Source organism: Apodemus sylvaticus, chromosome 3 (assembly GCF_947179515.1).
Source record: "Apodemus sylvaticus chromosome 3, mApoSyl1.1, whole genome shotgun sequence".
NCBI classification, from domain to species: Eukaryota; Metazoa; Chordata; class Mammalia; order Rodentia; family Muridae; genus Apodemus; species Apodemus sylvaticus.
The window spans coordinates 138793926-138805741 of NC_067474.1; the positions used below are offsets into that span (position 1 = coordinate 138793926).

At 55.6% G+C, this 11816-nt stretch overlaps 1 protein-coding gene across 1 annotated transcript; it reads right to left on the minus strand.

The window, feature by feature from the left end:
- Positions 1-2078: 2078 nt before the first annotated feature.
- On the minus strand, positions 2079-11730 carry Zc3h12a (zinc finger CCCH-type containing 12A). Its single transcript, XM_052177322.1, has 6 exons — positions 11581-11730; positions 10422-10892; positions 6281-6420; positions 4323-4557; positions 3785-3891; positions 2079-3604 (listed from the first exon to the last, which is right to left on the minus strand). The coding sequence occupies exons 2-6, from the start codon at positions 10856-10858 to the stop codon at positions 2739-2741; spliced, it is 1785 nt and encodes a 594-aa protein (XP_052033282.1). The 5' UTR covers positions 10859-10892; positions 11581-11730; the 3' UTR covers positions 2079-2738.
- Between the last annotated feature and the right edge of the window lie 86 nt (positions 11731-11816).

Below are 11816 nucleotides of genomic sequence, written 5' to 3' on the forward strand. Positions count from 1 at the left end.
TGAGCTGGAGTATGCTGTCAGAAGTCATGGGCACCAAAGCAGACATCAGAAGGCCGGAGCTGACCCTCTTCTCCCCAGAGCCCAGTCCTAGCTGGTACCTGCTCTTTGAATCTGTTGCCCTCATTGGTTTTAGTGAACCAGCAGGGCCGGGCCCTGCCTCCTAACATTAGCCAGAGCCAGCCGGCACTCAATGCTGCTGCCTGTCTGTGGAGTCACTCCGCTTCTCACCCCCATGGGACAGTCACAGGTGACATCAACTCTGGCTAAGGAAGTCAGTGCTGTGGGAGGTTTTCCCACTTCCCCTTGTGGGGGACCCCTGGATCTCAGGCCCCAAAGCTCCACAGTATTGTACAGACAGGGCCCCACTGAGCAACCGACGCGGGTGAGCATCATAGTTGCTTCAATGGGAGGACAAGCTCACTTCCCATTTCTACAAGGGGCTTGAGTCACCAGAGTCTGGTGTCAGGTTTGGGGATCAGGAAGAGTACTGCAAGCCTTGCCCCAGCCTGCCTTCCTCTCTGGGACTTTGGGCAAGTCACTCAGCATTGCCAAGCAACTGATAATGAACTTGACGGTCCGGTATTTTAGCTTCCTATCCCATAAAGACAAACAGATGCCCACAAATGGCCTTTTAACTTGAGGATACGTCGGAGCGCTGTGTGTCTCGGTGCTTTATTTAACGTGTTTGAGACAGAGTCTCATGCAGGCCACGTCTGCCTGGAACTTGTTTTGTAACCAAAGATGACCTCGAACTTCTGGTCCTCCCGCATCTTCTTCCCAGATGCAGGGGTGACAGGTGTTCGCTCCAACCCCAGGTGCTGGGTATTGAACTCAGTGCATGATTGGCTACATTCCCAGAGCCCCTGGACAACTTAGTTCTGTCCTAAGCCTAAGCAACTCTCCTTACGCTGAAAAAAGCTCCCGAGGAGGCTGGAGACGCAAGCATGGACAGAGACACCTTTAATGCCCGTGGGAGGGAGGCCTCCAGCCCACGCATGCCCATGGATCCTGACCCCTGCCTTAGGCAGGGACTTCTGGAAGGGTGGTCAGGAAAGGGTTGGGTGGAGCTGGTGGGGAGGATTGCTGTTTTCTTCCAGAGCTTCACAGCTGTTCTGTACCGAAGTCATTTTTTAAAACAGAAAATACACTCTAGGCTATGCCGACCACTGAGTACAAATCAGAGGAATTGTTCAAAGGTAGGATTATTAAAGCTGTAATTTTTTCCTCCCTTTTCCTTGGCTGATAATATTTGCTTGGGAATTGTGTGATAGCCTAGCCTTTCACTTTAAATATTCATGTTCATTTTTGAAGTTAGAACTGGGAGGAGGGAGGAAGGTATTGCCTTGCCTGGGCTTGTCTAGGGCTGAGGAGCAGTTTGACGTGGTGGATGGGGTCAGTCCCGTGAGCCCGCCCACAGGACTCACAGTTATGGAAGCCTTTTAATGAGCAGTTCCTGTGTGGCGGGAGGTGGCTCACATACCTAGGACGTATTATCTCACTGAACCGTCATGTCAAGCCTGTAAGGTAGCTGCCATTAGGATTTCCATTTCATAGATGAGGAAACTGAGGCCTGGGAGGACTAGTCCCTTGCTCCAGATGCTAAGAGTCAGTGGCAGGGCCTACTGTCTGAGCTGCAGCCGCTATCCCAGCCCTCCCTCACCCTGCTCTGTGACCCTGGGACACACAGCAGACCTGGGAGGAAGAGCCCGATGCGGCCCCCAAGGGCTCCCTCACCCACTCAGATCACCCCACCCTCTATGGCCTTGATCAAGGCCTGTTTCCCCGTTTCCTACCCTGAATTCTTGTCAACAGAGAAAAGGGGAACAGCTCCATCTCACTGCCACCCCAGGACCCCCCCACCCAGCTGAAGCCACAGCTCTGTGCGGTTGTACTTCTGCTTCCTGCAGCTGTCACCTGCTGTGTCCAGGGCCACCTTGCCTCCTATTCAGGTTCAGCTCCAAGGGACCAACTGTTTCTGGGAACTCTCCTTTCTGAGGATGGGGGAGTGACATCTGCCCTACTGGCCTCCTGTCACCCCAGAGCAGCTCTACCCACCAAGCACAGTAAGGACAACTGTCTCTTAAAACAACTGGCAATAGCCTTTATTTTCTCAAATTTTTTCATTTAAAATATTTAAATCTTGTATCTGTACACAGCATACGTGTGTCCTTCCACCCATGGGAAAGGAGAAGGTGTGGAAACCAAGGGGCTCGGCGCCCTGGGGAGAGGGGGGTAGGTGGACAGAGCGGGCGGGCGGGCAGTAAAGGAAGCATTTTGCTTACTAACATGAAACCTCGTGCCCTGCGAACAGGGATGAGGCCTCATTGGCTTGAGGGGGGGCCTCAGAGGGTAGGCACATGGTGCCCAACTAGCCGGTGGTGCCGGCGTCCCAGGGACAGGGTGGAGGGTGGGGTCCAGCTCAGGCCTCTGCTCGCCCAGGCCTCCCACCCTGCCCTCTGAGGAAAAAAAAAAAGAGGATTTGGGCATCAGCCACGGATGGACGGCCTGACTGGCAGCGTCTCCTTAAATGACAGAGATACAATGTGTATCAACAGGGTGATCGCTTCTGACCCGTGTGGGATAGATAGAGGTGCCACAGGGCCAGAACCAATCCTATGGTATCTTTGGTTTGAGGATTCCCTTGCCTGCTTCACTTGTCCCTCTGTCCAGTTTCCAGGGTAGGCCAGGGGCTGGGGACCGATCTGTGACGCCTGACAGCCCCTTGAGCCACCTCTGGTTTACTCACTGAGGTGATGGGAATTGTAAGAAAGGATCTCAGCGGCCAGCTGCTGGGGGTCCAGGATCTGTGGGAAGCGCCCCATTGTTGCTTCTACCAGGTGTGGGGGAAAGACACCACACAGCTTGGTATACACACCAGCCCTTTCTTTGGCCAGGTCACTCACCCTGCCCCAGGGGCCCCCACTGGCCCCTGGGCTGGGTCTCTGGGTCTCCTGAAGGACTGGAGTGGGTGGGGGCAGTGGGTACGGCTCAGACCAGTACTCTCTGGCTGGGTAGGTGGGTGGAGGGGGCATGTAGTCGGTGGGGACGCTGAAGTGGCCAGCACCCATGGCTTGTCGAAAGGGAGAAAAGGGAGGCGCTGCTGGGAGCTTGGACCCATAGCTATGATACCCAGCATAAGGACCTCTGCTGGGGCCGGACTCCCCAGGGCTGCCTCCCCGTAACCCCCATAATTCTGACATCTGGCTCTCCAGGGAACCAATGCCTGAATCAAGGCACTCCTGGGAGGTGTATGGGAGTGAGTCCAGGGTGTGTGGGGGCCACTCTGTGGGCCCGAAGCTGCCCCCACTAATAGGGAGGCTCCTGCCAGCCGGAGGACAGGTTTGTGTTGACCCCTCTTGGTGGGGACCTGGGGATGATCTGGCACCCAGTTTTTTCCCATCCGGGCTGCCTGGTTCAGCCTCTAGGGACACAGAGCTGGGCTGAGGGGCAGGGGAAGACCTCTGGCTACTTTTGTCCTTGACTGGAGTCCTTGGGGGCGAGAGGAGGGCGTTGGCTCGGAGCTCGTCAGCCACAGAGCGCTGGGGGCGGCTGGGCCGCTCAGGGTGGAAGAACCGGCACTTGATTCCATACGTACATTTTTTCCCTGCAAGAACAGAGAGGGTCTCTAAATGGGGCCAGAGGGAGGAAGAGGCACAGACTTGGCATTTAGGGGTCTAGAACAGGTGGTCTCCACAAGGAAGCCACCAGCAGGTCTAGGTGGGATGGGACAGGCAAGAGGAAAGGTAGGGTAAGAAAGGCTATTGAGCCAGAGCTTGGGTCTCACCGTATGGGCACGGCTGCTTCCTATGTTCAGAAGGCAGTGGTTTCTTACGAAGGAAGTTGTCCAGGCTAGGCCCATGCCGTCCTAAAGGGTCGTCAGGGGGCATGAACCTGTGGTGGGTGAACAGAACTCTCAGATAGACGTCATGAAGAGGGACCAAGGGAAGAGCTAGATAGCCAGCTCCCAAGATGCTTGTCTGCAGGATGCCCCTAAGGTCTTCTGAGTTTGCAGTTGGGTCACCCCAGAGTGGGAGAGGATCCCTCAGTGCACAGGGTACAGCCTAGGGTCACCTTCAGGGAATCCCTAGGCTGGGAGCTGTCAGGCTATCAGGAAGACCAAGTGCATCTTGGGATGTGCTGCCAGGGACCTACTTGAGAGAGCCATCTTGGAACGTGTTGGTTCTGTCTCAAGCTATCTTCAACTCCCAGACCCCCTATCAAAAAGTTCCACCCCAGCCCCGTCTCTGCAGCTCGCTCATTCACCCCCAAAGCTGCAGCCCAGCCTGCGGGCCCAGCAGAGCCAGTCCCCAGCAGGAACGTACTTGTCATTGACGAAGGAGTACATGAGCAGCCGGTCCTCGATGAAGCGCTTCCACTCCTGCCGCTCGGCCTGGAGGTCCCGGTACGTGTCGTTGGAGACCACCACTCCGTCGGACTCGAAGGCCAGCTTCACAATGAAGCGGTCATCATAGCACACCACACGCTTGCCGCCGACCCGCCTGGATGGTGTGAACACCAAGATCTTCTTTTTCTCTAGCTCCCGAAGAATGTGCTGGTCTGGGGGATGAACAGAGCTGTAGGTCAGGGCCCACTAGAGACCCCGAGATAGACCTGCAGGGTTCCATGGCTCCCAGTGGCCGGGCCCAGAGGCTATTCACACCAGTTTCAAGAGGTCGGAAACCAGCTGTGTGGAAACCAAGTGTACCTCTACGCGGGAACATCATACTCAGCAAGAGTGCGGAGCTTAGAGTGGCTCTTCCTGCTTCCCCTCTGGCTTGTGTGCCTTTCCTAGTGCACAGGGGTCCAGGAAGAAGTGTCTTGGCCCTGTCCCCTGCATACTCAAAACAACACTCCCAGCTCTGGTCAGAAGAGGCCCAGAGCCCCTAGCCTGGCCCAGATGTGCAGACTTCTTAAAAAGCTGCCTCTCGTCACTCCTTCCTCAAGGTGGGGGTTTTCATGAGCGTGATGGCTGCAGCTGGGTATTCACACTGTGTTGGGTATTCACACTGCACTGGGCATTCACACTACAATGGGCATTCCCACTGTGATGGGTAGTCACACTGCACTGAGCATTCACACTGTGCTGAGCATTCACACTGATGAGCATTCATACTATACTGAGCATTCACACTGTGCTGAGCATTCACACTGCTGAGCATTCACTCTGTGCTGGGCATTCACACTGCTCTGGGCATTCACACTGTGCTGGACATTTACACTGCTCTAGGCATTGACACTGATGGGCATTCACACTATGCAGAGCATTAATACTTCACTGAGCATTTACACTGTGCTGGGCATTCACACTGCTGGGTATTCACACTATGCAGAACATTCAGACTGCACTGAGCATTCATATTGCATTGAGCATTCACACTGTACTGAGCATTCACACTGTGCTGGGTATTTACACTATGCAGAGCATTCATATTGCACTGAGCATTCATACTGCAATGGGCATTCACACTATGTAGAGTATTTACACTGTACTGAGCATTCACACTGCACTGGACATTCACTATGCAGAGTAGTCACACCACACTGAGCATTCACATTGTGCTGGGTATTCACACCGCCCTGAGCATTCACATTGTGCTGGGTATTCACACCGCCCTGAGCATTCACACTGCACTGGGCATTCACTATGCAGAGTATTCACACCACACTGAGCATTCACATTGTGCTGGGTATTCACACTGCCCTGAGCATTCACACTGTGCTGGGTATTCACACTGCACTGAGCATTCACACTGCACTGAGCATTTATACTGCACTGAGAACCTTCACATGGAGCTGAGCTTTCATACTGCGCTGAGTTAAGCACTTCTGTACCATTCTCAACTCCTCCTTCAGCAGTGTTTGGAGGACGCTACCTCCACCCCGCCCCATTTCACAAATGAAGAGCCCATAGCTAATGTCTACTTAAGGCCCTCACCTGAGTTACTTAGGGTCAAGCTCCTCACCCTGTTTTCTTGGCCCTGTACCCACAGTCTCAATCATGAAACCTCACTGTCCCTCTGCCACTGGGGATGTTGAAGGGCGTTCCTGTTGGAGGGACACCTGCCTCCAATAGGATGAAGAAGACACCTAGAAGTGACACAAAGTGACTTCCAGCTATTTCCTGCCTGAACTGGGCTGCTGAAAGCAACAGGAATCAGAAAAAAGACAGGCTGGTCCTTGTTACAGTTTAGAAGGTGCAGGCCCTATTTAAGGACTCTTTTGGGAAGTGCCAGGGTTCCTGGTAGAGTGAGGCCGTCCCACTTCCAGGGAGCACACATACCTGTGATGGGCACATCCGGCCGAGGCTGTTCCTTCCTCCAAGATGGCACAAACACGGTGATGTCTGTATGGCCCCGCTCCAGAAACCAGTTCACAGCCAACAGAATGCCCCGGCAAGAAAAGACTTCCTTGTTCCCGTGGCTGGCAGAGGAGGGAAAGGTTAGCTCACAGAGTAGCCAGTCTGTAGTCAGCCAGGCCCGAGCAGAGGTAAGAAGTGAGCCACAGTCCAGCCCTGCTTGGTTTTGCTGGGCAACTGTGGGGCTCAGCCCATGGCTCTCTGCCAGCAGGGCCCAAGGCCTTGTCCCTGGGCCCGTTCCCACAGTGCCTGATGGCCAGCCCCTGGAAGGGACTTTCCCTAAGATTCCATCTCCTAAAGCATGGATCCACCCAGGAATCTAGCCACACTGGCTCCCCACGGAGAGGGGGAGGGTCGGGCCATTTGCAATATACTTGAGGGTGGGGAAAAGTTAAGGGGGGGGAGACTTGGGGATCCTGCCCCACCCAAGCTGCAGGGACCACAGGGACATGGATGTGCACATGCAGGCTGAGTCACCTCTTTTCCTCAACACTACACAGCAAGGAGGCACCAGTGAGGGAGGCAGCAGCCATGTTAAGTGGGAGAAACCAGACTGTTCAGGATTAAAGTTCAGTCAGTCTGTGCATAAGGTCTCAGGGGCACGGGTAGCCGTCCTTCCGCAAGAGGTCAGGAATCAACAGAGCCAGGAGCTTTTCAGTGTGAAAGTGAAAGGCCACCTCTTTTCCTCTCAAGAGGCCAGTTCCCTGCAAGACTGCCCTGCCCCTCCCTCCCCCCACCCCCTCTCCCCCACCCCAGGGAGGGTGTGACCCCTGGCAGAAAGATGGGCAGGAAATTGCTGGGGAACTCTGCTTGCTCACAGGAGGGCTGGGGCATCGGGCCTTGACCTTGTTCTATCTAAGCATGGTTTTCCTCGGAAGCAGCCTAGCCGCTTGCCCTGGTCTGTGTCTCTGCCCTCAAATTGGGTGGACAGCTTTTATAGACAAGCTCTTTGAGCCCAGGGGGACAAACTTCCCTAAGGCTTGAGGGAGCTGGCAAGATGGATTTTTCTGGGAGTGCCGGAGGAAGGCCGGAGCTTGGAGGCTCCCTCCCCAGCACGCCCTGCCTCCTGTTAGCCCCAGGAGTGAGCAACTCAGACTCATATTTGGCAAATAAAACAGAATACATGTTACGCAAAAGAGGCAAGTCCATGGCAGACCACATCCTGTGGGCGGCTTTGGGGGAGTGATGGTTGGAGCCCCAAGAGAACAGAGAGTGGGAAGTGGGGCGGCTGGAGGCGGGAGGCTATCTTGGGGTGAGGCTCCAAGGTCTCTGAGTTAGAGGAAACAAAGTCCATCCCAAGGGAGCACTCACACCCTCCTGGTCCCAGGCAGCTCGCCCATACATAATCAGTTAACAGTCTGGGGAGCTGCAAACCTGGCCATTCTGTGCTCTACACAAGACAGCTCAGCAGAAGTACATCGCCACTAACACCCCTTCCACTCTGTTCCGATGGTTCAGAGAGGCTAACTTAGTCACTAGGTGGCCCGGGATCAGAACCTCCTTGTTGTTGCTTAGGTACCAACAGCCCCGATAGTTGGGAAAGGCATGGAGTCCACCTTGACCATCAATCACTCTGTCTAGAAAGGAAGAACTTTCACTTATACAAGTTCCCTGGCAATGCTAACCCTAGTGAAAACTGAACCAGGGTGTGGGGCTACTGGATTGAGTGCTGTCCCTTACAGAAGACCCAAAACTCATGTGGGAGAAAAGCAGTTTCTGAACTCTTATTATCAATGATGTGTGTTCTGCATATGGAGAGGAAGAAGCATCCCTGCAGCCAGAGAAACGGGGAGCGATTTGCAGCAAATTCTTGCTCTTCTTTCTGGAAGCCAAGTGACATGTCAAAACCTCCGAGAACCCCATCCCCCCCCTCCCCCCCCATCCCCGCCAGGGCAGGCCCCTGTCTGGGGCTTCACAATGCCCAGTGCTGCCCCTCAGATGTGAGGTCGGCATCTGCCCCATGGCTCGCTGTCCCGAGTGTTGCGGTGTGTACATGTAGACTCCTGGGCCCTTCCTGAACCAGCAAAGCTAAGCTGAGGAAGTCAAGATGCCAGGGTGCTTACCCTGTGAGCATTCAAAACCCTGGCTGGGGTCAAGTCTGCTCTCAGCAGTGCTGGCTGGCACTGGGATGTTTCCTCTGCAGGCAGTCAGAGCCCTGTTCTTGGCAGGGAGAGCCCTTGAGGCCCGAGGCCCAGAAGGCCTGGACAGTTCATTCAGCTCACTGCAATGCAGGAAGCTTGGTTGGCCTAGGAAAACCAACTTCCTCCCACCCACAGAGTCCTGCTGGCTCTACACTTTGGGGGCCCCCAGCCTGATGGCCTGTGACTATGGAAAACTCCCATTCTTGCCCAAGGACAAGGCAGGGCTAGCCTCCCCAGGTGAAGGGAACTGCCTGGGCTGGGCCTAACTAGTGGAGGAAAATTCCCTTAGAAGGAAACAGAGGTGAATTTCCCCACGATTTGCATATGGTGGGGGCTAGCTGGCCTGCCCTTGTGTGTGTGTGTGTGTGTGTGTGTGTGTGGCAGGGGAGCAGCAGGGTAGGAACCGAGCAGCTGCTGAGACAGGAAGTGTGAGGCTGGAATTCCCCTTCCGTGGCCACCCCAGCTCAGAAACCCCCAGCAGATAGGCGGGCGGGCAGGAGGGCAGACAGTGGCTGTCTGTCTCTTTGGTATCAGCTCTCCTGAACCCCTCCGCTACCGCCCCTCCTCCTGTCCAGGCCCCTCCTTCTCCTGCCTAGAATACAAATACACAGTGCACATGGCTGCCAACAAGACGGGTAACACCCAGCCTGGGGCTCTCTGGGGGAAATCAGACCTCTCCGAATCCTACCCTAGCTCGGGTCCTCAGAGAGAACTTGACTCTGAAAGTAACCAGTTGGACCTGCTGCCCTCTAGCAAGAAGCATTTCTCAGCCTTCCAGCCCAGGATCAGCCCATTTTAAAGATGTGACGACAGACCCAGAGTTGGTAGGGAAGGGCTGCCTCCGTGCACCAGCTTACTAGGGCCAGAACTAGCTGGACAGCTCATTTGACCCAGCTGGACTGGGAGTAGGTAGGACCAGATGCCAGGTGGGAAAGAAGCAGACATCATAACAAGTTGGGCAGTCCTCTTGGGAGAGCCCTCAGGACATCTAGAAAGAAGACGTGCCCTCTTTCTGTTCTTTTGCTGGGGTCTCCCCCTGGTCCCTGCCAACAGGAACTTTTCCTTGTACTGATCCACCCAGTCCTGACTCACTAGCCCGATGTGCAGGGAACTGGGAGAAAGCCGGACTGGAGGGTGCGGCCTGGATAGAAGGGAGAAGTCAGGACTCCTGAAGGTCAGAGGCAACCTGGCTCCCACTCTGCCTCCACCCCACTCCTTTCCCTGAGAGATATGCAAAGGCGGCAAGAGATCTGGGAAGCCCCAGAGATCAGTTCAGCCCAAGCGGCTTCAGCTAGTCTAGATTCCCAGCACAGCACACCTGAGCCCAGAGCATCCGGCCACCTGTACACACACAACTGCAGAGCCAGCTCTGACCAAGAGGTCACAGCTGGTTAGGGCTAGGAAGCTCTGAATAACTAAGGAGCTCGAGTCCAGGACAAGGCGATCCCAGAGGACGGAAGCCACAGAAGAGCACCTGTCCGCTGAGTACTTGTAACTCTGCACAAGCTATGCATCGTCTCCCCACAGGGGCCACCTGACTGGAAAGTTTGATAGGAGAGTAAAGAAAAGGACCAGCTGGCTCCCAGAAAGCTCTTGAGCCCAGTACAGGGTTAATCCCCTGTACTGTCCTGCCTCATGTCATAGGCAAGGCTAGACCATGGCACAAGGTTCACTCTGGGCAAAGAAGGCTGTGTTTGAATCTTTGCTTCTCATTTGTCAAGAAGTGTGACTCTGGGCAAGGGCTTGAGCTGTTTTCCTTCTTATAGCATTCAAGAAACACCCCTCCCCCGAGGACGTCTTTCAGGCTTAAGGGGTCCTTCTGGCACATGGTGGGATCTCCCAGCTCTTTCACCAGTCCACGAGCACCGCAAAGCTCCCTTCCCAAAGCAAGAGTCGCAGACTAGTGCCCAGGTCTCCACACATACCTCATGGCCACATTGCTTCCGTCGATGACCACGGGTCTCAGGTCACTGCCCTCTTGGTCCTCCTCTGGGAGTGAGGGCTCTAGAGTGGAAGGCTTGGGGGTGCCGCCACCCCGGGGCACCAGAGGGGGCTGGGGGCAGGGCTCTGCTGAGGTCTGGCACTCTCGGTCAGTAGCTGAACTGTGCCTCACCAGCTCTCCCAGCACCGTGTTGGTGTCCGCTTGGACACCCAGCTTCTGCAGGACACTGTGGATCTCAGAGGACGAGTACCCCAGTTTACGGAAAAAGTCCACTTTCATCTGTAGCTCGGAAGCCTCTTTAGCCACAGGATCCTGGTCTGGCTGAGGTCGAGCCTGGCAGCTGTGCCTGTCCTCAGGCCCCCACAGACTCATGGTGGGGATGGTCTTTTGGCTAAGTTTCTTTCCACAGGGGTCACTCATATTTCACATTGTTGGAATGTGTCCATCACAGCTCCTATTGACCAGACAACAGGGTCAGGGGCAAAGAATGCCCAATAAAGGTCTCTTTCAGCCTCTCTTCCACAGGATGAGGCAACAGGAACTGAGAAAACACTACTCGAAGCCATTCTCACACGTCAGCCCGGGCTGTGCACCCAAGAACTCCCAGCAATTAGTTATTTTTACAAGGGGGAGACCAAGTCACAGGCAGGAAGATTTTTACTCAAGGTCATCAGCTCAAAGTTTGTGATACAAACATTTGAACTTGGTCTGACTCCACCCCCAAACCCGGTTCTGTTCCACGCCAACCCAAGGGACCCAGGGGGGCAGGGGCGGGGCTCTCAGAAGGAAACTGGGGCTGGAAGTGCGCAGGGGACCCAGGGGCTTCCCCGTTGTGGCCACCGCCTTCGCCTTCGACTCTCATGGCTCAGGGACAGTTCCATTCCGGGAAGGACAAGTTTCCGGGGTGACCCACGGGGAGAAAAGTTGCTGAGCGACTCTGGTTGGCTACCGGACCCGGTGACGCGAGAAAGTCCTGGCGAGAGCCCTGAGAGAGCGCCGGGTGCCCCAAGACACCCCGCTTCACGCATTAGGGTGAACTCAGCGGGGTCCCAGCGACCAGCGATAGAGACACTGCCCGCACGCGACCCTCCCGGAGCCGGACCCAAGGCAGCGCGGCACCTATTCCACCCGGTTACACTCACCCCGCCGAGCGTCGGACGTCCGTAGCGTGTCCATGGAGCCGAGTCTCAGGCTTTGACTGCACCTTCGTAGCCGCGACAGGCGGGCAGGTGCTTTAAGGGCAATGACGCGGAAGCCGGGCAGGGCCGCCGCCCCTTCCTGCTCCGCCTCGCTCCTAACCCGCCCCAAGGTAGGCCCGAGCCGGTCCCGCCCCGTTTCTGAACAGGTCCCGCCCCAGCATCTCTAGCCACGCCCCTGG

Excerpts from the sequence above, each read along its gene's own strand:
- Zc3h12a (XM_052177322.1), bottom strand. The coding sequence starts at position 10,858 with ATGAGTGACCCCTGTGGAAAGAAACTTAGCCAAAAGACCATCCCCACC. Across the intron at positions 6,421-10,421 it reads GGAAGCAATGTGGCCATGAG|CCACGGGAACAAGGAAGTCT; the intron begins GTATGTGTGGAG and ends CTCCTCTGCCAG. Across the intron at positions 4,558-6,280 it reads GCCGGATGTGCCCATCACAG|ACCAGCACATTCTTCGGGAG; the intron begins GTATGTGTGCTC and ends TTCATCCCCCAG.